Source organism: Zalophus californianus, chromosome 8 (assembly GCF_009762305.2).
Source record: "Zalophus californianus isolate mZalCal1 chromosome 8, mZalCal1.pri.v2, whole genome shotgun sequence".
In the NCBI taxonomy this organism is placed as follows: domain Eukaryota; kingdom Metazoa; phylum Chordata; class Mammalia; order Carnivora; family Otariidae; genus Zalophus; species Zalophus californianus.
The window spans coordinates 35,826,154-35,853,181 of record NC_045602.1 but is presented as its reverse complement, the minus strand read 5'-3'; the positions used below and the strand labels follow the sequence as shown (position 1 = coordinate 35,853,181).

General features: G+C 48.6%; 2 protein-coding genes across 9 annotated transcripts in view; both read left to right on the top strand.

Annotated features, from left to right (window-relative positions):
* The window catches only part of KCNIP3 (potassium voltage-gated channel interacting protein 3), a 79,526-nt gene extending 72,898 nt beyond the window's left edge, over positions 1 to 6,628 (top strand). For 2 of the 3 annotated variants that reach the window (XM_027623931.2, XM_027623932.2), the window contains 4 exons: positions 2,160 to 2,267; positions 2,992 to 3,096; positions 3,769 to 3,831; positions 4,471 to 6,628. In XM_027623931.2, the coding sequence (XP_027479732.2) occupies positions 2,160 to 2,267; positions 2,992 to 3,096; positions 3,769 to 3,831; positions 4,471 to 4,518 (324 nt within the window). In that variant the 3' untranslated portion in view covers positions 4,519 to 6,628. Of the gene's footprint in view, positions 1 to 2,159; positions 2,268 to 2,991; positions 3,097 to 3,768; positions 3,832 to 4,132; positions 4,393 to 4,470 lie in introns of all 3 variants that reach the window. The other variant, XR_003524890.2, reaches the window with a different exon arrangement.
* A 7,284-nt stretch (positions 6,629 to 13,912) lies between these two features.
* FAHD2A (fumarylacetoacetate hydrolase domain containing 2A) overlaps positions 13,913 to 27,028 on the top strand; it is a 21,333-nt gene continuing 8,217 nt past the window's right edge. For 4 of the 6 annotated variants that reach the window (XR_003524867.1, XM_027623576.1, XM_027623573.1 and 1 more), the window contains exon 1: positions 26,130 to 26,318. Coding sequence is in view for 1 of the 6 variants with exons in the window: in XM_027623575.1 (XP_027479376.1) it covers positions 13,995 to 14,014 (20 nt within the window). In the remaining 5 variants the exon portion in view is untranslated. Of the gene's footprint in view, positions 14,015 to 26,129; positions 26,319 to 27,028 lie in introns of those variants that run through there. The other 2 variants (XM_027623574.1, XM_027623575.1) reach the window with 2 other exon arrangements.

Genomic DNA, 27,028 nt, shown 5'->3' with positions numbered 1-27,028 from the left:
GCCACCTTCTGCTGTAGCCCGTTGCCATTGTTTGCCTCCATGTCCCCAGTAGCACACGTGGTGCTCCTTCCCGGCTGCCCGGTTCTAGACTACTGGCTCTCTGCTGGGGGGCGGGTGAGGAGCTGGGTCTCCCACGGGCGCACACACCTTTCCCATATCCCCTGGCTTTCTGGAACGATAGGATTCAGGTGAGATAAGGACTGTGGTTTACTCTGATGGTGTGACTTTGATGCTCAGCTGAGCCTTCTGGTGAACTGATTATGTTTTCCTTTCCCAGCACACATTCTTATTTTGCCGCCAGTTAAGGGTGGTCCTGATTGTTGAGTTGCCTGGGGGCTGTGATCTTATCATGAATTCAACTCCAGGCCTTTCTCCAGTGTCCGGGCGGGCATCTCCCTGGGGACGCTCCCCAGCCTCTTTCCCCCCAGGGTTGGGTCTCCAGGTTCCAGAATGCCTCATCTTCCTCTTCCTTGCTTTTTTCTCCCTTTTCAGGGGTACAGCTACGAGCAGGGAGGTAACTTTTAGTCTTTAGATGTCTGAAAGCATCTTCATTGCGGTCCTGCTCTCGCCTGATCACTGGATGGGACCAGAGCTACACTTCGCAGTGGTGGTGGCTGCACTTCAGTGGCTTTTGGCCTCGTGTCGCCACCAGAGGCAAAGCATGCCGAATCCTGACCCTGTGTGCGGGACCTGATTTCATTTGTTCTGTTTGGTTGTGTTTTTCTCTCTGGAAGCTTGTAGGATCCTCTTTTTGCACCTGGTGCTTGCAGGGCAACACAGTAGGCAGTTCTGTACGCTGTGCTTGGCCTTGGCAGGACCTGGACGCTCCCAGCCTTCCATCCTGGGAGGTCCTTCCTTGTTTCTCCGGCCTGCTTTCCTCCATCTCCTCCAGGTCCCCCTGGAATTCCTGGTGCACGAGCTGTGGTTCCTCCGGAGTGGACCTCTCGTTGCCCTCTTTTCTCTTTTCCAGCTTTTTGCTTTTTCACATGACTTTATGGAAGATTCCACGTGCCCTTCCAAACCTTCTTTTGAATCTGTCATTTTGCTTTCTTATTTTTAATTCCCAAGAGCTCTTTCTTATTCTCAATGACTCCCCTTTTGTAGCACCCTATTCTTATTTTGGAGGTGACAAATGTCTAATCTCTAGTTCTAGTCATTTTTGTTAAGTTTTTTCCTCCTGGAATAAATTTTGTTTCTTCCAGACTGCTTTCCTGTTTCCCTTAGGCTCTCTCAGGTACAGGCCTCCTCAGATCCAGAAAATCTGATGTTCGAGGAGCAGCTCCTCCTTGTTCGAGGATCAAGCCCCGCCTTGGTGCATGGCCTGGCCCCCTGTAGTTCCATCATCCTCCACTCCCTGTCCCAGGACAGCCCTGCTCTGCTCCCTTCTTTCCGAAGAACCTGGGAGGACCCCATGGGGCAGGGAAGGCTCACCCTGCAAGCCTTCTGGGAAATGGAAGAAAGGGCTTGCTTTCCATCAACTATTAGAGCAGTTGGAGTTTTCACAGGGAAGCCGCTGGAACATTCATGTCTTGTAACATTATAATAAATTATGTGCACACCTCAGAAATGATTGCAGTACACGGGCATGTCGTGACCCCAGAGCTGAGCACTGTTAGTTTAGCTTTTAAGCTATAAGTTTTCAAGCACCTGACATGCAGATCCTTGGTGAACTAAAAGTAGAGCACCCCCCCTTTATTAAAAGAGCACCCTGGGTCTTCTCTATAAGTAGTCATGCATTAAATGGGTCTAAGACAGCATGTATTTGAATATCTTTATTTGAGAAGATCAGTACCAGCCACCATGCCACACACACACACACACACACACACACGCACACGCATGCACATGCACACACTCACGTGCACACACAAACACATGCTCATACACATGCTCTCGCGCACGCACGCACATGCACACATGCTCATACCCGCACACATGCTCACGCACTCATGCACATGCTCACACGCACGCACACTCACTCGCGTGCGCACACATGCACATGCATACCCTCACACTGTGTTGACCTAATGGACACCATCTGCTGGCACAGCAATGAAGCCGCCTCACCTGTGAAGGTGTGAAGTGTGAAGCCACACAGCAAACTGGAAATGAAATCTGGACGTTGGGCTGTCACTCCTCACCCTCCCCTCCCTCCGTAGGACTTTGTGGTTGGCCTCTCCATCCTCCTGCGAGGAACAGTCCACGAGAAGCTCAAGTGGGCCTTTAACCTCTACGACATCAACAAGGACGGCTACATCACCAAAGAGGTACAGGGTGGGGAGAGGGGCGGGGGGGCAGGGGCCACCTGGCCCGCTTCCCCGCTGCTGCACCATACTCCCAGCCTCTCTCCACTCCCCTGCTGCCCCGGCTGCCCTGTCTCCCTTTCCTGCTCAGAGACATGGCTCTCAGCTCCACCCTGGAGGGGACAGCAGCCTGGGGGCTCTCCCCCTGTCCAGGCTCTTGGTCCTGGACACCTGGGTGCAGGGAGCATGGTGCTTGTTGTGTGCCCCTCATCACGCAGCTTGATCTAGTTCGACAAATGTTCTCAGGCCATTCTTTCTCACAGGGAGGTCCTGAGGGAAACCTAGGTGGAGAAGCTGGGGACAGAGGGTAGGAGGTGTTGGCCTTGGCTCCCACCAGTCAAGGGGGCAGTGTGCTCCCTGAAGGCAGGCGGGGGCCCTCGCCATACTGGCCTACAGTTAGGTTTTGTTTAGCCCAAACATTTTTTGGTATATGAAATAGTCGCTACAGTTTCAAATTTTGGAGATGGCACATCAGAAGTGATCTCTAGCTTTGGCGAGTCAGAGGCTTGCGCTGAGTGCACTAGATGGGGGTGAGCTTGTCCCTGTCCACCTGGGGCACCACCCCTGCTCACTCACTGCTGCCTTGGAGGTGCCCTCCCCCCTTCAACGCAGCCCCTCCCCTTGGGCTCTGGTACATCCCCACGTCCTTGCAGCAAAGCTCACACCAGCCACTCCGGCCCCCCTCCAGGAGATGCTGGCCATTATGAAGTCCATCTACGACATGATGGGCCGCCACACCTACCCTATCCTGCGGGAGGACGCTCCTCTGGAGCATGTGGAGAGGTTCTTCCAGGTGAGAGCTCTAGCCCTGGACCTTGAGGGGAAGGAGGGATGGGCTCCCCGTCTTAGGACAACCCTGGGCAAGTGACTCCCCTCTCTGAGCCCTCCTACCCCCATGAGGAGGTTAACCTTGCATCCCCCACTGGGCTGGTTGTCAGGATCCTGGGGAGCAAATTAAAACATCACCCCCACTCCCCGATCCACTGAGCTTCATCTCAGGGCCGTCCAGGGCTTGTGGATTCGAGGGCAGTTGACACCCCAGGCCAGCGTTCTGGTGCCTTCCATGAGCTCTCTCAGCCCCTCCAGAAAAACCGTGCAAGAGGAGTGGGGTTGGGGTGACCTTGCTCTGTGTCCACGAGGCCGAAAGGGGCTGAAGTTTCCACCTCCCATTTGCTGGCGGCCCATCCTGTGCCTTGGTTGCTCCATCTGCCCTGGCTGCCTTTTGGGGAGGTGAGGGGGTCAGATGAGCATGGGGATGCATTCTGGGAAGTGTAAGCCCAAGAAAGGTGCTGGGAAGTGGCTGGGTGTGGGGAGCAGCCTGGGGAGGTGCCAGAGAGGTCAGCTGTGCCTCGGAGATAGCTGGGGAGGGCCCTTTACATGGCCTGGATCCAGGGTAGAAGACAGAGGGGACAGGTTGGGATGGAGGGGACCCACAGACTCATTGAGGACATGGCTTGGGTTACAGAAAATGGACCGGAATCAGGATGGGGTGGTGACCATTGATGAGTTCCTGGAGACCTGTCAGAAGGTAGGTGGGCATCAGGAGTTGAGGACACCCAGGGTCCTGCCCCTGCCAGTCCCCAAGCCCCTCCCGACCTCCAAACTCCATGTTCACACCTTTGTCTGAACCCATCCCTTTGCCACCTGCTCCTGCCAGCCCACAGCCCACGGGCACACCATCCTTCAGATGCCCTCTGATGCTTCACATCAGAGGGGCAGACGTGGGCCAACAGGAGGATGGTTGGGCCCTGGGGCCCTCAGCACGGGGCCACACTGGGAGAAAGGCGCCTGGAGCCTCCCCCAGCCTTACTGTTGACCTTCCTCTTCAGAGAACCCTTGGGGGCCATGACATGTGCCTCCGCTGGCCTTAGCCATCCGCATCAGTCCCAGAGCGGCCTCTCGGGTGCCTCTGGCCTCCACCTGAGTGCAGCCAGGGAAGTCTGTCCATCAGCGAGTCAGCAGCCCCCAGATGTGCTTGCAGTCAGGCTCCGGGGCTGAAGAGAGGCTGTGCCTGACCAGCTGCCCCTTCACCCGGGGAGACAGAGTGGTCACTGCAGGGTTCTGAGTCCCTGGCAAGAATCTGCTCAAGGTAGGATCAGTTTGGGCACGGCCCCGCCCTGCCCACCCGGGGTCTGACCAGGCCTCTCCTCCTTCTCTCTCCACACAGGATGAGAACATCATGAGCTCCATGCAGCTGTTTGAGAACGTCATCTAGGACATGTCAGTGGGGAGGGGTCCTTGAGTGGCCACCGCCACCTCTGCCTCCAGAGAAATCTCAGTCCTGCAGGAGCAGCCTCTATGAGAAACTTTTTTCTAATATATTTGCAAAAAGTGAACAGTTTGCTCTGGACACACACACACACACACACACACACACACACACACACACAGAGCCGTTCCTTTGGGCTGGTAGAGGGGGTGCAGAGGTCAGGGAGGGGCTGAGTCTGGCTGGGAGCTGGGTCCAGGTGATGAGACCGAACCACCCGGCCAGCCCCCGACCAGCCCCGGCCAGCAGTGGGGTGGGGCTGCCTCTGGAGTGGGTGCTGAAAGAGCCATGTGTGCAGGCTGCTGGCCGCGGGGTGCCGCCAGGAAAGCACTCAAGATCCCCTACAGGAATGGGTCCAGTCTCCAAAACAAAGGCCCCGCTGGGTGAGTCCCCTCGCCCCTCTCTCCCGCCACCCTTCTTTCCCACCGCACATCAGCCAGGTTGCGGGGGCTGCTCTGGCCTTCTCGTCCCCCAGCTACTCCCCTGCCGCCTGACTACACTCCCAGAAAGCTTGTCACCACAGGACACTTGGCTGGCAGTAGGGTCAAGATAGTTGGGACGAGGAAAGAGGTAGTAATGGAGACAGCCTGCTGTTTTCTGGAAACACTTCCCTGGGGTCCCCGGATGCCTGCCACTCCATTGGCAAGCTCCAGTGGTAAGGGGCCACTGGACTCTCTCCATCCTTTCAAGCTCAGGGATTGGGTTTCTTGGTGGAGAATCTTAGGGGAACTGTCTGCCAAGTCCACTGAAATGGAAGAAGCCTTCCCTTGCCCCAGTCCTAGCTCAGTGGGAAGGAAGTGGATGGGGCTGCCCATACCCCTCAGGCCTAGAGCATTCAACCCCAAGGTCATCATACGTTCTATGAGGAGGTCACAAGGATCAGGGACTGGCAGCCTGGGAGCCCAGGTGGCAGAGCAGGCCTGAGAAGGGGCTTCTCCCTCCTTTCTTGTCAGCTCCTGTCTCCCTTGGCCCCCAGCTTGGATGAGCTCCCCCTACCACTTTCTAGTTAGGGTCCTAGAGCAATGTGGCCATCTCTCTATACACAGGCTCACCCAACCCCATACAAAAAGCACAAGCACCCAGAGCAGCTAAGGTTGCAGCCTACAAAGGGAGCCAAGGACACTCTGTTTTTCCAAGATCGGGCCCTCCTAGAGGGCTGAGGCCTGGGTCACGGTGGCCCCCAATACAGGTAGCTCTGGAGAAGAAGCATGGGGATCTGTTCTGTGCCTCAGAGCCGTGCGGGCTCAAAGCCCATCCCCAGCCCAGCCCAGCCCAGCTCACCAACATTCAAAAGCACAAATCGTAGGGACCCCTTGTTTGGGTTCTGCTCTGAGGATGGAGGCTGATGTCAGCCTGAAGGCAGAGCCAAGAGTGAGGGCTGAGGGGCCTGAGGCTGAGTGGTAGGTCAACAGAAACCCCCAGGAAAGAGAGAGAGTCTCCTTTTATCTGCCCAGGCCTCCCCAAGAAGGAACCCAGTCCCAGGTAGCGTGGGCCTGAGGAACATTCCCATACGATACATTCCACCGGCTGCCACCCACTCTGCTCAGGCCTGGCCCAGGGGTGAGCAGGGCCCTCAAAGGAAAGGTAGAATGGCGGAGGCCATGGAGATTGGCCTGGTTTGGCCACGGGGACCCCTTGGCACCCACACACAGGTGGTCCTCTCCCTCAGAATTATACTGACACCCCATCTCCAGTTTGACTGGGGGGGGGGTCTTTCTTCCCTCCTCCAGGAGGGCATCAGCTTTCCCTGGCTCAGGGATCTTCTCCCCCTCTGCCCACCCCCACCCCCAGCCCAGCCCTCCCAGCTGGCGTAGCTGTGCTTGTAAGGGGTCGAAGCCATAGGAGAGGGTCACCACCATGCCCTTGCCCCTCTTGGCCTGGGGCCAGACTGGCTGCACGTCCAAGCAGGAGGGGTCTGTCTCCCACCCTGGGATGCAGACTGGCCGCATGTCTGCATGGCAGAAGCGTCTCCCTTGGGTGCAGCCTGGGAGGGTGGTTCCTGTTCTCAGCGCCCACCAATATTCAGTCCTGTATATTTTAATAAAATAAACTTGGCAAAGAAGAGGGACTCTTGTTGGCTTTATCCCAACTCTGGATTTCAGCCCAGCCCCTCCCATCCCTGCTGCTATTAGCCATGGCTCCTGCCCAGGGCTGTGCTGGTAAATGTTTGACATTCCCTGCATTGTAGCATTTGCCATTGTCCACGCTCACTCGCACTCATTCTGCTCCGCTCACTTTCGGGCTCCTGCTGTGATGTCACTGAAGGTGGAGCCGGGAAGGGAGGCGCACTGTTGGGAAGCCTTTACAAGAAGCTCCAGCCCTGCAAACTCTGCAGAGCCGGTGGGGCAGGGTGACTTCTTGAGGTGCCATTTGTATTTCATTCCCAGACCATTTTTCTTTTCCAGTTCTCAGAAGTCGTTTCTGCCATGTCCCCTTGGCTGGAGGGTGCAGGTTACAGGGCAGAAGCAGAATCTGCCTGAAGATAGCTTCCTCTCCTGGCTTTATTTTCAAAAGTGTAAACTCAGTGAGAAGGAGGCCAGGGGCGCAGCAAGAAGTGAGAATCTGGCAGGGAGGAGAGGAAGGGCTTTCCCCAACTCAAGGATGGGAAGGAGGGAGGTTCTGGGGGGATCTGCAGTGCTTTAAGGACGAGACCCCACGCCATGTGACATCACTTCCACAGTGAACACAGACCCAAGCCTCCATGAGTCACCATGGTTTGGCTGATGGCCATCTCAGCAGTAGTTGGGAGGACAGGTAACAGGAACCCACTTCCACCTGAGCCCCGGGGCCTTGGCACAGTCCAAGTAAGGAAGCCCTGATCTTGCTGTCTAGGATAGGGATATCCTGCATTTGCCACGGGCTGACCAACATGCTGAGCATGTTTACTCTGGTCACAGCCTAAAGGGCACAGATGGGGAAGCTGGGTTAAAAGATCTTGGGACCTCTCAGTCGTTGAAGAATGGAGCTAAGCAGGTGGCTCTAGGCTGGGTGTAAGCACTGACTCACTTCATGATGGTCTACAGAGCTCAGAGTGGGGAATGCTCATCCATCCTCCCTCCATGCATCCATCATCCATCCATTTATACTTCTGTTTTCCACTCTTTCACTTAGCACCTTCCTGACCTGGGCACTCAGTGCAGAGGTGGTGACCAGGGTATGCCTTCTGTGTGGCTGGGTGGCAGTGATGGGTCCAAAGGAGCCCTGGGTTCAGGGACAGGAGACATTAGTCCTGACCTGGGTCATAAAACGTATGTGGCCTTGGACAAGTCCCATCCTCTCTTGCTCTCTGGATGTTGGTGTAGAAGAGAAGGAGGGAACACTCCCAACTCATTTTAAAGAGTGGTATTACCAGGATTTTTAAAAAATCAGTCATAGGTAGGATAAGAAGGAAAAGTTACAGGACATTCTCCACTATAAAACAAAGATGTAAAAAAATCAGAATATCAGTAAACTCATTTCAACAATGTTATATGTACATGATATATATAATATATCATGACAGATTTGGGTTTATCCCAGAAATGCAAGGTTTACCATTTAAAAATACAGGCACCTCAGTTTCCAATAACATGGAGTGTCTAGGTAACTGAATTATTCCTTCCACTGAAAACAACTAAAAATGTAGAATAAATAACTTCTTAGAAACATCATTGAACTGACCAAAAGGTAAAGCATTCTTGGACCAGGAACTGAGTGGATGTGGAAATTCAGAGATGTAAGCAGAGCCCTGAAAGGACTTTTTGAAACAGGTGAGCTTGGCTGAGCTTTGGTTTCACATCCTTCCAAAATCTAAGGTATAAGAGATCAAGCCCAGGATCCACCCAGGTGAAAAGTCTATCAAGAAATCCTTCCTCCACAGAACTGGAGCCCCAATTACAGCCTTGGAGATAATGAGCGTGAAATAGAAACAAACCCAGCTGTTCCCACCTTCTTTCCCAGGAGGCTGCAAGAAAAGTTGACTGTCTCAAGCCCCCAATAAAACTGGGAAAATTCACCCCTAAAATTAGGAAGGGGCACGAGGGGCACCTGGGTGGCTCAGTCAGTTGAACATCTGATACTTGATTTCGGCTCGGGTCGTGATCTTGGGGTCCTGGGATCGAGCTCAGCAGGGAGTCTGCTTGAGATTCTCTCCCTCCCTCTCCCTCTGCCCCCACCCTGCACGTGCACATGTTCTCTCTCTCTAAAATAAATAAATCTTCAAAAATATTAGGAAGCATGAGCTAAACTTTATGAGTTTGCAGCCCAAATCCAGAAGAAAATATGATTGAGAATTTAATTGGTAGTGATCTCTGTAAAGTCGAAGGAAAATGAGCAGATTTCAGTCAACAATGACTGAGTATTCAAAGAAACAAGACACCATAAGTGAGGTTTAGCAGAAACAACAGGCTGCATCAACAGACCCAGAGGGCTTCTGATAATGGAATTATCAGACACAACTATAAATGACTATATTTAATATGTTTATAGAAATAAAAGGCAAACTTGAAAATGCATGTTGAAAACACTATACTGAATGCCTAAGCATATCTGAAAAAAATAAAAACTTCTGGGGGAAAAAGTATATATATATACATATATATATAGTGACTAAATTTAAAACTCAAGGAATGGGTTTAGCAATAAATCAGGCCCAGCTGACAAAATCATTGACTTGGAAATCAATCTAAAGAAATTATTCAAATTCTAACTCTGAGAAATAAAGAAATAGAAACTATATAGAGGTAAAGAAACAGAAAATAGAGTGAGAAAGTAAACCTTAAATCTCAATGTGAGTCCTGAAAAAAAAAAAAACGGGAATGGCCAAGAAGTTCCAGGCTTGACTTAACACTGTTTTTGTCATGGTTCCCCCGGCCAAAGGGGATGGGTGTTAAGGAATTGGCTCACATGATTGTGAGGACTGGGAAGTCTGAAATATGCAGGACAGGGTGGCAGGCTGGAAACTCAGGCAAGAGTTGAAGTTACAATCTTGAGTCCAAAATTCACAGGGCCTGCCAGCAGGGTAGAACCTGGGGCAAAATTTCTGTGGTAGTCTTGAGGTAGATTCCTTCTTCTTCCAGGAAACCTAAGTTTTTGCTCTTAAGGCCTTCAACTGATGGAATAGGCCCACCCACATTCTGGTGGGTAACCTGCTTTACTTAAAGTCTACTGATTCTAACTAGTAATGGTAAGCACATCACAAGATACCTTCACAGAGACATTTAGACTAGTGTTAGGCACCATAGTTTGGACAAGCATGAGGGGCACCTGGACACAGAAGATTAATCATTACAGACACCAATACACTGATTTAAGAAATTCAAACAAGTCCCAAGCAGGCTAAATAAAAGGGGACTGTCACCTAAGACAGTATACTGAAACCGCAGAACAACAAAAACAAAGATCACCAAGCCAGCCAGAGAGGAAAGAGCAACCGACTGACAAATGACATCTCATTGGTAACAACGATGCCAAAAGACAGTGGGTTACCTTCAGGTTGTTCAAAATAACTGCCAACCTGGAACTGTAGCCTGGGCAACATAAAAATGTTTTCAGACAAACATAACTTGAGAGAGTTTGCCATCAATAGACACTAAAGAAAATTCTGAGAGATTTATTTCATCTCAGGGTCTGAGGTGCAAGAAACATGAAGAGCCCAGAGAGCAGGAAACTTTAAGCCCATTCCCCTGCTCCGGGCACTGGTTCTGTGAAACTTGGCTGCTCGCTGCCTACACCTCCCTAGCGTGTGCAGTGTGTCCTCCTGCTACCAAACCCCTTTCCCTCTGGAGAGCACACTCTCACTGTCCCCAGAGGTATGGCTGGGTATGGCTTTTCACCTGCAGAGCCATCAGCAGCCTATGGATTGGCTGCCACGGGACAGGTGTCGTGGCTGGTCCAGTCAGCTATGTGGGCCAGGCTGAAGTGACTCGCCCCCCAGTAATCAACAGAAGTCTGGACTAGAGGGGGTGGAGCTGCCCAAGGTGGTGGGGGTGCTGGAGGTTGAGGGAGGCTTCTTATGGAAATCTTCTCTCCACCCTGCCTGAGGGTAGAGAATTCCTGTGTCCTCACACATCTCCATAACCTCCAGACATGCTCCACCTCTAAGGCCCTGTGACATTTAGGGCATTGGGCCCATGCTTTGGTTCTGGAGCTTTCTGTTTCATCCTAAGCACATCAGTTTACCTTGCTGAGCCTCAGTTTCCATACCGTAAAATGAGCCAAAAAATCCTCTGATAGAATTGTTATGATGATTAAATATGAATATTTACTAGCTTCTTGATAAATATGAACATCCTTCCTTCTTACCCCGCTGAAATTTTCATGTGTTTTCTCCCCTTTCTATAGAAGGGTGGCTCATATCAATAAGCCGCCAGAGAAAGGACAGATGTTTCAAAAGGAGTTTCCAGGTATTGGATATAAACCTGTGATGGTTCCCAGTTTCCCTGGTAACTTCCAAAGCCTATTTGGGGACCAAGTGGCTAAGGAGGAGCAATCAGGCCACATCAGGCAACCGCTGTCCACGTGCCCCATCCTCCTGCCACCAACTCACTGCGTGGTCACACTGACCTGCCCCAGCCAGGAGAGAGGGCCCAGAGCAAGCGCAGAGGGTCCTGGGGCCAGGCTTGTCTCATTCACTCTCATGGGCCTACAGGAGACCCCTCCTTGTTACCTTTATTGCAGGGAAGCGGAAAATTGAGGCCCAGAGACACTGGGTGAGGAGCCCATACCCTTCCCCACCGTGTTCTACTACACAGCTTTCCAGAGCAAAGACCAGCCTACGATTTAGAAGATGCATGGCTTCTCTTTACCGCCCCCGTTTGGAGGTTTTATTGGAGACCCCGTTCGCTTGTGGTTACAAGTGCTGTGCTCCCCGTTGACCACCAGGGGGTGACCGCACCGCAAACGGGCCTCCACACAGATTTCCTGCCCTCAGATTCCCGGAGGAAACGACTTGGGAGGGAAACTACTTGTCATTTCTTTCACAGCCCAAAGACATTTTCCTATTTCTGCCTCATTCTCCATGTGGTTTTTCTTCACAAAATGGACTTGATCAAGTAATAATTCCACAAGAGTCGGCCGAGCTGGGTGCTGGCAGAGGACACACTGTCAGTCCCTATTTTACTAACTAGGACACACATAACTACTCATCAGACTGCATAACTGTTACCACCCGGAACTGATTTAATTCCAGCCCATAGCAAGGAAGTTAACGTTTGGGTTCCCCGGTTAGCCTTGCCCATGAGGCTTTTGAAAATCCTGAAAAAAGCTTGAAATACCCAATGACACTCCTTAGGGTCTAGAAAGCCAGACAGGAGACAGTAGTTTGTCGCAGAAACATCTGGGCTGTCAGAGATCCTATGGGAAGGAGTCGTGTGTAGAGCAGGCTTCAAACAGCTGAGAGTGTGATCCTGACAGAAGCAAACTTTGAAACAACCGCCCCCTCCCCTACAACCACTTGTGGGGACTGAGATCTTTTTGCAATCTCTCGGCACTCTTCTGTTGCTAACCTTTGCTCAGTGCCCTGGAGCCCTCAGTTAACAGCCGCCTCAGAGGCTCCCAAAGTTGCAGAGCTGTCTGTCCTCTGTGAGCTTCTGATCGTTGTGTGTCTGCTTTGGGTGGTTTTCTGCCTCCTCCTTCACACCAGGCAGTGACGCTCCAGTAATCCTCTTCTCCGCCTCTGCCAAGTTCCAAATTCCTTGGTCTTCACTAAGGGAGGCATCATTCTACATTTGTTTTCTTTTTTTTTTTTTAAGATCTTTATTTATTTATTCATTTATTTGACAGAAAGAGACACAGCAAGAGCAGGAACACAAGCAGGGGGAGTGGGAGAGGGAGAAGCAGGCTCCCCGCCGAGCAGGGAGCCCGATGCGGGGCTCGATCCCAGCACCTTGGGATCATGACCTGAGCGGAAGGCAGACGCTTAACGACTGAGCCACCCAGGCGCCGCTCATACTACATTTCTTAGGCACCTTCCCACACACCAGGTGTGGCCTGCAATGTGAGGAGACCACCGTGGATAAGCCACAGTCTCTGCCTTTGGGAAATTCAAGTCCTGTGAGGACCCAGAAGGCAAAAAGTCCAAGGCAGGGATTCAGACCATGAGGGAAGTTACCACGAGGCACACGCCGGGGTGGAGTGGGGGCGAGGGGGACAGAGCTCATCCAGGAGGATTGCCGGAGGACCTGGACTTCCCATAGATTGTGAGTAAAACAAGAGGAAACAGTGAGGTTCCTCAAAGTGAGGAACTGAGGGACCCTCCTCAGTATAAGTATTTGTGATGTCCATTTAGAGTGGTTGGGAGCCTTTTTTCCCTGGTCTGTCCTGCCTTCCCTGACACATTCCAGACAGGAGCTGTGCTGCAGAGTCAGTAAGGCTTTGAGAGCTAGTGCGAGGCCCTCCTCAAGCCAGGTTCTGTCACCCTGGAACTGGTTCCTTGTTCTTTGCATTGCCCCTAACCTTCTCCATCCCAGACAAGCCCCCAAGGCCAAGGACACTCCTGCCAGCCCAAAGCGGGTACTGGGGCCCCCTCCCTGCCCCCTTGCCCAGTCACATGAGCTCTAACCCTTCAGGTTAGGGGAGTATCAGAGGCCAGTCATCTCCGGTTTCACATGGGCCAGCTATAATCACATGGACTTTGAACTAGCTTGTTGTAAAGAGAAAGTGCAGAATCTACTGCCTGCAAAGTGAGCTCTGCAGGGTTCAGAGATTAGAGGGTGGGGTATAGATAGGGTCCAATCTGCACAGAGAACGGTGCCTGTAGGGCAGAACCGGAGACGGCGTGGCCAGGAATAACCCTTCCCCTAAGCAGAGAGGACCAAGATGAGGGTATCTGTAAGAAACTATCCATTGCACCCGCACTCGTGACCATTCATGCAAGAAACTGCACCTATCTGGAAGGGGAAGATAGGGTTTAATTAGGCCTTGGCCAGAACAGAGAGGTCCCAGAGAAGGGGCCTGACCGGAAGTCCCGGTGTGGCCCTGGAGAAGGGATTCAGGCTCCTCCTGAACAGGCATCTGAGCGCAGCCTTCTCTTGGGTGCCGGTGGCACCTGTCGGGGCCGTCCAACCCACAAACCTCGCTCCGACGGCTGTCCTGACTGCCGAGGGCCATAAGCCTTAGAACAGGGCTCCCTGACAACTGCCGTGTACTTCTTTGTTTTGTCTGTTCCTCCAGCAGGAAACCCCAGCTTCGGTAAAGCCCTGGCAGCCACGCTACCTCCAAGCCAAGCGAGGCAATGCCTTTCCCTGCCAGTGATTGGTTGAGGGGCGGGCACCTGACCCGATTACAGCCAATGAGGTCCAGGGAGACATGTGCTGGGCATGCTGGGAAAGACGCTGCCGCCTTACTCGCAGAAGCTGGGGCATGTGAGTGCTGGGGATGTTCCTGCATCTTTGTCCCTGCAGGAGCCGTGGGAATGAAGCTTATGCAGAAGATGGCCTGACTGAGAGATGAAGAGAGAGGAAATAAGGTCTGGGGAAGGCAAGTGGGGGCAGGGGGTGGCCCTTGAGCTAAAAATCAAACTGTACTTTAAGCGAGCCCCCTCCCAGTCCCTATAGACTCTTCGCTTAATAGGATTCGCCCCTAATAGGATTCCCTTCCTCACCCCCCACCCCCTTAAGCCAGTTAGAACTGGGTTGACTGGCACTTTTCCTGAAAAATTCTCAATTGCTATGAGCCATAATGTTAAGCTCAACTGTGGGGTGGTGAATGTGCTTTCCAGACTCCAGCGGGCCCCGAAGGAAGGGGGGGTCCGCGGCCAGCGTGCCTGGTGCTGTCTCTCCTGCCAGATTATGGGCATCTGGCAAGCAGGAGCCATGGTACTGGCACTGTGGGGGGCACATGGGGGCAGGGAGTGGTCAGTAATGCCGCTGAACTGAAGGTTATAGGGAAGGAGGCCACAGCAGACAGCCCAGGGTGGGGCCAGGTGTCAAGGCCCTGAGGGTGCTGGGTCATGGGCCCAGCTCTCCCACAGCACCAGAGTCAAAGTCTCTTTGAAACATCTCTGGCATGCGCTGTAGGGGGCCTTAGCCTGAGCACTCACCCCAGGCCCAGCACAGTCCTTCTTTCTTCCACTTTTCCTTTCCTGAGCAATTCTGGCTGTCATGACCCAGGAGCAGAGCAAATGAAGCCAGGCAGTGCTTTTTCCCAGTTTTGAGAAATTACCAAATATAGTAAAACATCCAGAAACTAAAAATACAGACCCAAAGAGCAGGCTGGCAGTCCCCCACAGCCAACTGCCAGCCCAGACAGTATTGTGAAATCCTCAAGTTCCCTGCTTTGTTGACAAACTTCCCCAGGTCCAAGTGGAACTTTGTCCTGGGCAGAGCAAATGGGGCCCAAAGGAAGGAGACCGTGGTCTCTGACTTGTGTCCCCCCACCCAGGCCCTGTCCCCTGTGTATGTGGGACAGGCATCAAGAGACTGGTGTGGAAGGCATCTTCACTCCAGCTCCCATCCATCCCAGCCCTGGGCCCATACTTCACCATTCTTTCGTCGTTGAAAAAAACAAACAACTGTTGTACACCCAGCACTCTGCCGGGCTCTGAGGATAAAATGGCAGAGTATTTGCAAACCCTTCCCTGCTGGAGCCTATAATTTCCTGGAGACAAGGCATTAATAAAGTAAGTCACTCAAACAAGTTTACATTTACAACCAGTGCTACAGCCACAAAAGTGAGGTCTATTGTTCCATGAGAACCTTTGGACAGGCCACATGACCTCAGGAGGCTTCCTGAGGGAAGTGGCATGTGAGCTGAACCTGAAGGATGAGTAGGAGTGAGCCAGGTAAAGGGCTGTGACATGAGAGGGAGACAGCACTGCCCAGAATCGGGCTAGATTGATGGGGCTTGGAGCCTGGAATCCTGAGCGCAAATGGAGGTAAAATGGGGAGGTCCTCTGGAGGCTTGGGCATAGCCTGAGAGCAGCAGGAAGCCACTGATGAGTGTCCTGTCAAGTCAGTGTTTTGAAAATGCCCCTCTGGCTGGAACATGGAAACCAAATTGGAGGGGGCCAGAAACCAGAGAGGAGGTTGTCGTGGTCTGCTATTGCAGCATGGCAGTCCTTGGTTATTATTACATCTCACAGTGCTGCTTGTGCCGGGTCTCTTGTGCCCTTGCAGTTAGACAGTGGCTGGGGTAGGAGTCATCTAATAATTGAAGTTTATGGCAAATAAGGATGCTATATGGAGCCTCTGGAAAGCACGGATAAGAGAATCATCATGTCCAGGGTCTAGGACTGTGGAGCATGTCTATATATATAACCCTCTTCTGAAATATCTCCTCTAACTTCAAGAAACAGCTCTGGCTTGCTGTTGGGCTTTGTTAGAGACTTAGCACCTAAGTATGGGATATGAGCTTCCCAAATAATCTGGGTGTTGTTGGACACCCTCCTCCCCCGTCATAAGGTTGGACATGTGCAGCATCAATCTGTCATCAAATGGAAATGGTAGAGTCCAAGCTCAGGCAGGTGTGGAAGATAATAACTAAGTTGGATGAGCATTCTTTTCACGCTTCCTCTCTCTCAACCCACGTGCAAGGCTTCCTGTGATGGTCTTTGGGGTCAGTTTACTGAAGTTGAAAAAACTCAAGCATGGTTGGGGTGCCTGGGTGGCTCAGTCGTTGGGCGTCTGCCTTCGGCTCGGGTCATGGTTCCAGGATTCTGGGATCGAGCCCTGCATCGGGCTCTCTGCTCGGCAGGAAGCCTGCTTCTCCCTCTCCCACTCCCCCTGCTTGTGTACCCTCTCTCGCTGTGTCTCTCTCTGTCAAATAAATAAATAAAAATTTTTAAAAAACTCAAGCATAGTTTACTGAGGGGTCTGCATGATAGGATGCTGATATTTCCCCAAAGTTACAAGGCAGCATGACTCTCAGGGATGACCTTGAAGGTCAGTGGTAAAGAAAAATCTTCCCTGTGGCTAGAATTTTGGGCAATATGTTTGATTTTCTGGAGTGAGAGATGGCCAGAAGTATGAATCTACTGGTTATTGATTCATGAACAGTTGTTAATGGTTTGACCATATGGCCAAGGACTTGGAAGGAACAGGAATGGAAGACTGATATAATAGCGTTCTCCAGAGAACAGAACTAACATAGGTAGATGAATATATAGATAGATTTTTAAAAAGATTTATTTATTTATTTGAGACAGAGCGTGCATATGTGCAGAGGGGAGGGGCAGAGGCAGAGGGAAAGGGAGAATCTTAAGCAGACTCTGTACTAAGTGTGGAACCCAACTTGGGGCTTGATCTCACGACCCTGACATCATGAGCTGAGCTGAAACCAAGAGTCACATGCTTAACCGACTACATCACCCAGGTGCCCAGATAGATAGACATTTTAAGGAACTGGCTCATGTGATTGTGGAGGCTTTGTGTGTCCAAAGTCTAACAGGATAGGCCAGCAGGCTGGAGACTGGGAAGAGTTGCAGTTTGAGTTGAAAGGCCATCTGCTGGCAAAATTCCTTCTAGCTTGGAGTGGGGGTGGGGACCTATCAGTTTTTGTTCTATTAAGACCTTCAATGGATTGGACTATGGAGGGTAGTCCGTTTTACTCAAACTCCACTGATTTATTAGATCTTAATTTCATCCAAAGAATACTCTCACAGAAACATACAGAATAATGTTTGACTATATTTCTGGGCACTGTGGCCAAGCCAAGTTGACACGTAAAATTACCATCACAATTGATGACAAGTAAGTCTAGAGAAGAGGTATGTGGATGGACCTCCCTGAAAGGACACAGAGCATGAAGATAATAGGGTACATGTGAATGCCCACCAAAAGGCATCCATTGCTGAGGAGACACTTAACAATAGGTGGACAAAATGACATACTCTGGATGTTAGTTAGCCTCTCTCCCCAGCCACCCTGGTGCTTGCTCAATGGGCCCATGAACAGAGTGACCAGGATGGCAGGAATAGTGTCCATGCATGGTCTCAGCAATGTGCACTTCCTCTTACCGAGACTGACCTAACACTGCTGCTGAGTGCCTAATCTGCAGAGATCAGTGTTAATCTCTGATATGGTACCATTCCTTGTGGGCACCAGCTAGCCATCCAGCGGCAGGTGGATTGGATTACACTCGACCTCCTCCATCATGGAAAGGGCAGAGATTTGCCCTCACAGGACCCATATTAGTAAAGTTTAATGAAAAATACAAGAGCAAAGGTTAATGGAAAACTACAGAAATCAAAAAAGGCAGGACAACTGAGGGCTCAAACCTTTTGGGAATGAGAGTTTAGGTCACTCCTTTAGGTAAAGAACCCTGACCAGTGAGGTTCTCATTGAGGGCAGGGGGAATACAGTGTGTGCAGTGAAAAAAGAAAGCTAGCAATATCGGTTACAACCTTGTGACAAACTACAGAAAGGAGAACTGTAGGAATTTTGCTGCTCTTTTTTGGGTTTTTGGGTTTTTTTTCACTGATTTTTTAATCACTCTTTTCATCATAATAAGTATACTTTTTAATCCCCACCCCCTATTTTCCCCCATCCCCCTACCCCCCCACCTCCCCTTAGGTAACCATCAGTTCTCTATAGTTAAGAGTCTGTTGGTTTGTCTTTTTTTTCTTTGCTCATTTGCTTTGTTTCTTAAATTCCACATATGCGTGAGATCATATATTTGTCTTTCTCTGACTTATTTCTAACTAACTCTTTAGCTCTATCCATGTTGTTGCAAATGGCAAGATTTCATTCTTTTTATGACTGAATAATATTCTATTATACACACAGAGACACACACAGGCACACCACTTCTTTGTCTATTCATCTGTCTGTGGATACTTGGGCTGCTTCCATAGTTTGGCTGTTGTGAATAGTGCTGCAGTAAACATAGGGGGTGCATATATTCCTTTGAATAATTGGGTTTTTGTATTTTTTGGGTAGTTCTATTTTTAATTGTTTTGAGGAACTTCCATACTGTTTTCCCTGGTGGCTACACCAGTTTGCATTCCTACCAGCAGTGCACGAGGGTTCCTTTTTCTCCACATCATCACCAATACTTGTTGTTTCTTGTGTTTTTTATTTTAGCCATTCTGACAGGTGTGAGGTGATGTCTCAATGTAGTTTTGATTTGCAGTTCCCTGATAACGAATGATGTTGAGCATCTTTTGATGTGTCTATTGGCCAACTGTATGTCTTCTTTGGAGAAATGTCTGTTCATGTCTTCTGCCTATTTTTTAATTGGATTAATTGCTTTTTGGTTATTGAGTTGTATCAGTTCTTTGTATATTTTGGATTATAACTCTTTATTGGATATGTCATGGCAACTGTCTTCTCTCATTCAGTATGTTGCCTTTTAGATTTGTTGATAGTTTCTTTTGCTGTGCAGAAACTTTGTATTTTGATGTGGTATTTCCTTTGCCTCAGGAGACATAATCTAGAAAAACGTTGCTATGGCTGATGTCAGAGAGATTACTGCTTGTGCTCTCTTCTAGGATTTTTATGGCTTCAGGTCTCACATTTAGGTCTTTAATCCATTTTGAGTTTATTTTTGTGTATGGTGAAATAAAGTGGTCCAATTTCATTCTTTTGCATGTGGCTGTCCAATTTTCCCAACACCATTTGTTGAAGAGACTTTTTCCCATTACATGTATTTTCCTTCTTTGCCAAAGATTAATTGGCCATATAATTGTGGGTTTATTCCTGGGTTGTCTGTTCTATTCCATGGATCTATGCATCTGTTTTTATGCCAGTACTATACTGTTTTGATTACTACAGCTTGTAGTTTAACTTGAAATCTGGAATTGTGATACCTTCAGTTTTGTTTTTCTTTTTCAAAATTGCTTTGGTGTTCAAAATCTTACGTGGTTCCATACAAATTTTAGGATTGTTCTAGTTCTGTGAAAAGTTTTTCTTATTTTCTATTTGATCATTACATTTGGACATGCTAACCATTTGTTCCTCTCTCCTTCCCAATTTTCCTTTATACACAACTTATCAGAACTTAATTTTACATTTTAGGCAACAGAATATTCTAATCCAGGACTGGCACTAGATTTGTGATGGATACCATTGCTCTTGGGGAAAGGGTGAGAACTTCTTTACTCCTAGGAAGCATAACCTCATATTAGATAGCAATCAAGAGTTGTTTTGTTGATGTACAGAATTTAAATATGTGTCAAGGGTGAATATGGAAGCAGAGTAGTCAAAGGATTGGACTGTGCCAGTTACCTGTTTGTTTATTGCTTGTCAGCTCCAGAGTCACCTGTTTTGCCTACTCTGTAAAAACGGACCCAGGCCCTTTAAATATTTTCTCCTTGCCAACTGACCCTGAAACATTGTCTGCAGAGGGCACTGGAGAAACATTCCAGGAGGAAAGGGTTTTGCTTCCTGGTGTCAGCATTCTCACTAGACAGCCTCCTGCAGCATGGGCAACTTCTTCAGCAGCAGGATCCTGCAGCATTCCCTGCTTCCCCAGTGCCCAGCTCCTGCAGTACCTGGTACCAGCAACACCTGTGGCCAACAGCCTCCCATGGCACCCCCTCCCTCAGGTGGCTTTGTAACAGAGTACTTGCAGCAAAATGTTGCCAGTACCCTAGAGGGTGGATTTCAGGTGAGCTCCAGATTTCTAGTTCCAGCACTAAACATCTCTGCCAACTCCAAAAAGGTCTGGATCTCAGCCCTGGCAGGTTTCTTCCTTGGGTGTTTCCTTGAGCCCTAAGGGTTTGACTTCTCCTTGAATCTGATGCTTTTATAGTTTTTAGAATCTTACTGGGCAATCCCTCATGAAGCCAGTCCCCTGTTATAGTTAATACTTCCTTATGTTAAACTTAAATCTGTTCAGATTACCGTGTGATTTCTTTCCTGATTGGACCCAGATTGATACACTGTCTTGAGAGAGCCAAGAAGAGGCTGTCCCACCTTCTATTACCTGGCTGTTATTGGCTGAATTGTGTCCTTCCAAAATTCATACGTTGAAGTCCCAACCCCTAGTACCTCAGAATTGTATTTGGAAATAAGTCTTTTAAAGAGGTAATTAAATTAAAATGAGGCTGTTAGAGTGGGTGCTAATCCAGCGTGACTAATGTCCTCATAAGAGGAAAGCTGGACACAGACACGAGAGGCATGCACACAGAGGGGCGGGCGCGCGCACAGAAGGATGGACGTGTGAAGGGCCGGCAGGAAGGTGGTCATCTGCAGGCCGAGGGGAGAGCCCTGAGGAGAACCCAACCCACCAACACCTTCATCTCCGATTTCCAGCCTCCAAAACTGAGAAAACAAATGTCTGTTCTTTAAGCCACCCGCTCTTATGGCAGCCCCAGCACACTAGTCACTAGCCTTGGCAGTCAGGCAGGGTCATCTACCACACTGTATTTAGTAGAGGGGAGTCACTAAGTGCAGCCCACAGAAAAGGGGATGGAAATTAGATACCTCTTATGGATGGAAGGAGCATCAGAGAATTTGTGGACATGTTTTAAAATCATCATCACAGAGGCATAGCAGGACTACCGCCAGGTAGGATATATTAATGGTTTGGCCTGGGATGCTGGGAAGTCTAACAATTCAGATTTGAGGAGCTACTGTTGCTAGGACATGAAGACGGGTTGGAAATGGAAGTGAGCGTGTGGGAAGGGCAAAGACGGAATTCTAGTTTGGGAACTGCCCAGCTGGATGGGAGCTCCTGACATCTCTGAGAGATGAAGACTGTGTTTGATGTGGAAAAATTGTAAGTTCAGTCTTGGACATGTTGTTTATGGTCCTTTCGAGACATCAGGATGGAGATGTCCAGTAGTTGGGTTCATGTGAGACTTTATTCTATGGTGATAATTAAACCATCACACATGAGAAAGATTGCTTAGGGATCCTACTGAGTGGGGAGAAGTGCAGGAAGGGCCATGCCTTGAGAGATGCCAACATCTATAGGTTGGATGGAGGAAGGTGAGTTTGAAAGAGACTGAGATGGAGGAGGAAATTAAAGAAAGTACGGTGTGGGAGGAGACTTACCAGTTCAGATCGTGTACAGCTGCAAGTAACAGGGATCCAAGATAACAGTGGCTTAAAAAGAGATTTTTTTTTCATTCACTTGCATGAAAGACCAACACCCCCATCTGTAACCCCAGCAACCATTAATCTGTTCTCTAGCTCTGTAATTTTGAGATGTTCTACAAATGGTATCATACAGAATGTGACCTTTTGAGATTGGCCTTTTTCACTCAGCATAATACCCTTGAGATCCATCCAAGTTTTTATATATATCCAAAATTGGTCCCTTTTTATTGACAAGTAGTATTTCATGCTGTGGATGTACCACATTTTGTTTAACCAGTCACCTATTGTAAAACACTTCATTGTTTCCATGGTCTTAGCTATGACAAATAAAACTGCTATGAACAATCATGTATAGGTTTTCATTTCTCTGGGATAAATGCCCAGGATTACAGTTTCTGGGCCATATGGTAAATGCATGTTTAGTTTTTTAAGAAATAGCCAAACTGTCTTCTAGAGTGGCTATAGCATTTGACATTCCCATCAGCAATGCGTAAGAGATCCAGTTATCTACATCCTCTCCAGCATTTGGTATTGCCACTGCTTTTTTTAAACTGTTCTAATAGTGCAGTGATATCTCATTGTGGTCTTAATTTGCATCCCCTTAATCTCTATAGAGATGTTGAACATCTTTTCATGTGATTATATGCCATCTGTGTAGTTTCTTCAGTGAAACATCTCTTCATGTCATTTATCCATTTTCTAATTAGATTGGGTTTTCTTTGTTGATTTTTCAGGGTTTTTCTTTTTTTTTTAACTGAAATGTAGTTGACACTATTTTACATTAGTTTCAGGTATACAACATAGGGATTCAACAAGTCTATATGCTGTGGGTTTTCTATATATCCTAGATGTGAGTTCTTTGTCAGATATGTAGTTTGCAAATATTTTCTCCCTGTCTGTAGCTTGTTCTTTCATCCTTTTAACATCCTTTTGCAGAGCATAAGTTTTTAATTATGTTTTTTCCCCCTCTGTTATGCCTTTTGGGGTAATGTCTAAGAACTTTTCACTAAGCCATATGTCTCAAAGATTTTCTCTTATATTTTCTTCTAAAAACTTGGTAATTTTACATTTTAAATTTAAATCTGTGATCCATTTTGAGTTAAATTTTATATAAGCTATGAAATTTAAGGCAAGGGTCAAGGTTCTTTTTTTCTTTTTTGTGGGGGGGTCAAGGTTCTTTTTTAAAGAGTTGGATATCCAGTTGCTCCAGCACCATTTGTTACAAGGACTATTCTTCCTCCACTGAATTGCTTTTGTATCTTTCTCAAAAACCAGCTGGGCATATTTCTGGGTTCTCTTTTCTGTTCCATTGATCTGTCTATTCCTCTGCCAGTAGCACACAATCTTGATTATAGTGACTACATAATAAGTCTTGAAATCAGATTGACTGATTATTCTTACTTTATTCTTCTTTTGCAAAATTGTTGTAGCTATTCTAGTTCCTTTGCCTTTCAATGCAAATTTTAGAGTAGTCTTGTCTGTATGTACAAAAAATCTCGGTGGAATTTTGATAGAAGTTGTATTAAACCTGTATATCAGTTTGTGGAGAATTCACATCTTCACTGTGTTAAGTCTTCCAGTCTGTGAATGTGACGTGCCTCATTATTTATTTTGATTTTGATTTCTTTCATCAGTGTTTTATAGCTTTTAGCATACAGATCCTGTACATGTTTTGTTAAGATTTGCACCTAAGTATTTTTTTTAAAGATTTTATTTATTTATTTGAGAGAGAGAGAATGAGAGAGAGCACGAGAGGGAAGAGGGTCAGAGGGAGAAGCAGACTCCCCACCGAGCAGGGAGCCCAATGCGGGACTCGATCCCAGGACTCCAGGATCATGACCTGAGCCGAAGGTAGTTGCTTAACCAACTGAGCCACCCAGGCGCCCTGCACCTAAGTATTTTTATTTGAGCAAATAGTATTATATTTTAAAATTTCAGGATGCACATTTTCATTGCTAGTATATAGAAATACAGTTGATTTTTCTATGTTGATCTTGTACTCTGCGAGCTTGCTGAATTCACTTATTATTCCCAGGAGGTATTCCCCCCTATGGATTTTCTATGAAGACAACCATTTCATCTGCAAATAGGGATAGTTTTATTTCTTCCTTTCCAATCTATATGCTTTTTATTTCCTTTCATTGCCTTATTGCACTAGCTAGAATTTTCAGTACTATGATGCTTAAGAGTGGTAGCAGGGTGCCTGGGTGGCTCAGTCCATTAAGTGTCCGACTCTTGATTTCGGTTCAGGTTTGGATGTCAGGCTCTTGAGATGGAGCCTGGAGTCAGACTCTGCACTCGGCAGGGAGTCTGCTTAAGTTTCTCTCTCGTCCTCTGCCCCTTCCCCCACTTGCACAATCAATCAATCATTCTTAAAAAAAAAAAAAAAAAAGAGTGTTGGGAACAGGCATTCTTTCTTCCCTTCCAGGGGAAAGCATTCAGGTTTTCACTATTAACTATGATGTTAACTGTACGCTTTTTGTTAGATGTTCTTTATCAAGTTGAAGAAGTTCCCTTCTGAGTTCTCTGAGAGTATTTGTCATGAATGGATGTTGAATTTTGTCAGATTTTTTCTACATTAATTGATAAGACTGATTTTTTTCTTTAGCTTATTAGTATGGTGGATTATACTGAGTAATTTTTGGATATTGAACATGCCTTGCATTCCTGGAATAAACCCCGTTTGGTCATGGTAGAGAATTATCTTTATATATTGCTGAATTATATTTGCTAATGTTTTGTTAAGGACTTTTGCATCTGTATTTATGGGAGATATTGTAGTTTCCTTTTTGTACTGTCTGTTTTCTGGTATCAGGGTAATACTGGCTTCATAAAATGAATTGAGACATGTTCCTTCCTATTCTATTTTCTGAAATAGATTATATAGAATTGGTGTTCATTCTTTAAACATTTGGTAGAATTCTCCAATGAAACCATCTGGGACTGGATGTTTCATTTTCAGGAGTTTTTAAGTTACAAATTCAATTTCCTTAATAGATACAGTGCTATCCAAATTATCTATTTCATTTTGGGTGAATTGTGATAGGGTGTATTTCAAGGAATTGGTCCATTTCATTGAGGTTGTCAAATTTTTGTGTGTAGATTTGTTCACAGTATCCTCTTATTATCTTTTTGATCATGGTCTTTAATGATCTCACTTGTTTTATTCTTGTCCAGAAGCAGATGTCCTCTCCTTGGCACTTGGAAGGTGCAATCCCAAACCTTTGCCTAAGTTATGAGTTCCCCTGTCTCCCTGTTTCCCTTCAGTCTTTCTGGCTGATCCTTACATGATGGGTCTCCTGACTGGGGTTTATGCCAGGCTCTCTTTACCACATTCCTCCTGATCATATTTACCCTCACAAGTTCCATTTCTATCTGTATGCTGACCTCTGCCTTCAAGCTAATTCCCTAAGTTCCAAGACCTGTGTCTCCAACTGCCCACCCTGCAGTGCCTCCTTGACTGTCACAGGCACATTAAATATAATCCATCCAAAACTGAGCTCACCATCCTCTCCCCAGAACTGCTGCCCCTCTAGACCCCTCGTCTCCATGAATGGCAGTGTCATTTACCAGCCAGAGCCCTAGCAGTTGGCCTTGGACCTCCTCCCCCCTCCACTCCCACCTCCTGTCATCATCACTGAAGCCTGTCAGTTCTACCTTCTATACATCTCTGGATTCTCCCCTGTCTCTGCCACACACCAAGCCACCTACACCATTGCTCTCACCTGCACCACTCGTATGCAGACACCTCGCCTTGGAGGAGTGGCCGGGCAAAAGTTCTTAAATGCAAGTCTGACCATGGCACATCCCCTGTGAGGCCTCCTGTGTGCTTAGATAAGGCTCAAACTCTTTCTTGGGACAAGTAAAACCCTGGATGATCTGGTACATGGTTAAGTCCTGGGCATCTTGCGCAGAGCCCTTTATATGTCTCCATATGCCAGAGGCCTACAATCCTACTGGATTATGACTGCCTGTTTAATTAAACCACCTATGCACTAGAGTGCCTGTTCTTTGATGCTGGAGGTTATGCTTCCCACTATCCTGCCCTAGGCCCAACGCAGTGCATGTGAAGACAAGGCTGCTTGAGAATGGGAGCAAAGGACTGCACGTGGGGTCCAGAATGCTGGTTCCACGACTCACACTCCTTGTGTCACCTTGAGCAAAGCACTTCTGCCTCGGCTTTCCCATATGTAAAATGGGTGCAATCATTCCTCCTCTTCTCAGTGATATATCAAAATCAGAAGACAAAAATACTCGTCGGTGTGAACCGGGACGCCCTAATTTGGTCCCCTCCACTCTTTTCCCAATAATCAAAACGGTGCCTGGCCTAAAGCAGGACCCGACGCAGGTGAGGCTAGCGAGGAGCCCAGGGCGCAGATTTTCAGGAAGCACTTATTGTCAGATTAATGCAGGTGCGGGGAGCCCCGACTTTGAGTGGCGGGGATTGGCATCGGGCAGCGGCTGGCCGCACCTGCGTCGGCCCCGCCCGGACGCCTGAAGAAACACGAGAGACACCCTGCCCTCCAGCGCTAGGCCCGCCCCCTCCGTGACTTGGCTTCCGGGATAGAATGAGGCGCCCTTCTATTGGCTGCTGTTCTCTAGCGTCACCAAGGAGCGCCCGTCTGTGCGAAAGTCGTGGAACAGCTGGGCGCGCTACTCGTGGAGATCCTCGGGCGACTAGATTTCAGAACGCGGTGCAGGCGTCTAGGCGCCTGCTGACCTTGGCCCCCAACCCCGTGAGCCCGCGCCCGACAGCTCAGGGCACCCGGCAAGACCGGCCGCCGCGGCCAGGTAGGTTGGAGTTGTGGGCCGGGCCAGCCTCCCTCCAGGTCTTCGGCTGAGGTCAAGACTGGACCGGGATCCCGGGCCTCAGCGACCACAGGGACCCGGCGGGGCGGGCCCTCGTGAGTGCCGGAGACAAAGCCGGGGGACTGGTGCGGGGTGCCAAGCAAGTGGGTGGTGGGACACGGTCCCACGTCTCTCAAGATGCGATGCTTGTTGCTGTTTCCACCTCGAATCTCTGCCTCTTTGCTTAAGGACCCTTTTCCAGGAGTTGAATTGAGCTCGTGTTCTGTTGCATCGTAATTACCGCAGAAGCACCAGGGCCACTTTCTGACTGCTGCTTTGGCAGATGTTTTCTTTAAGCCTCATTGCCCGCTTCTGTAAAATGGGATGTTGTACCTGAGGGAATTGCTGTAGGGCAGAATAAGAACCTGAATGTGCCTGTCATGTGGGAAGGGCATAGTCAGTGGGGCCTGGGGTTATCTTGGAAAGCAGGTGACCAGCCATATCCCTGAAGCGGCAGCCAGCATATGACCAACTTTTCCCAGGCTGACAGAAGACAGGTGGTCAGTGGGCCTCTAGGCCCCTGAAGTCTAACCCCCACCACCTCTAGGACACTTTAGCCCAAGCCAAGAATTTCAGTGTCACCTGGACTTGGATTCAAGTCTCAGCTGTTTTCTCTCCTTCTGAACCTGGGCAGATCCCTTCATCTTTCTGGG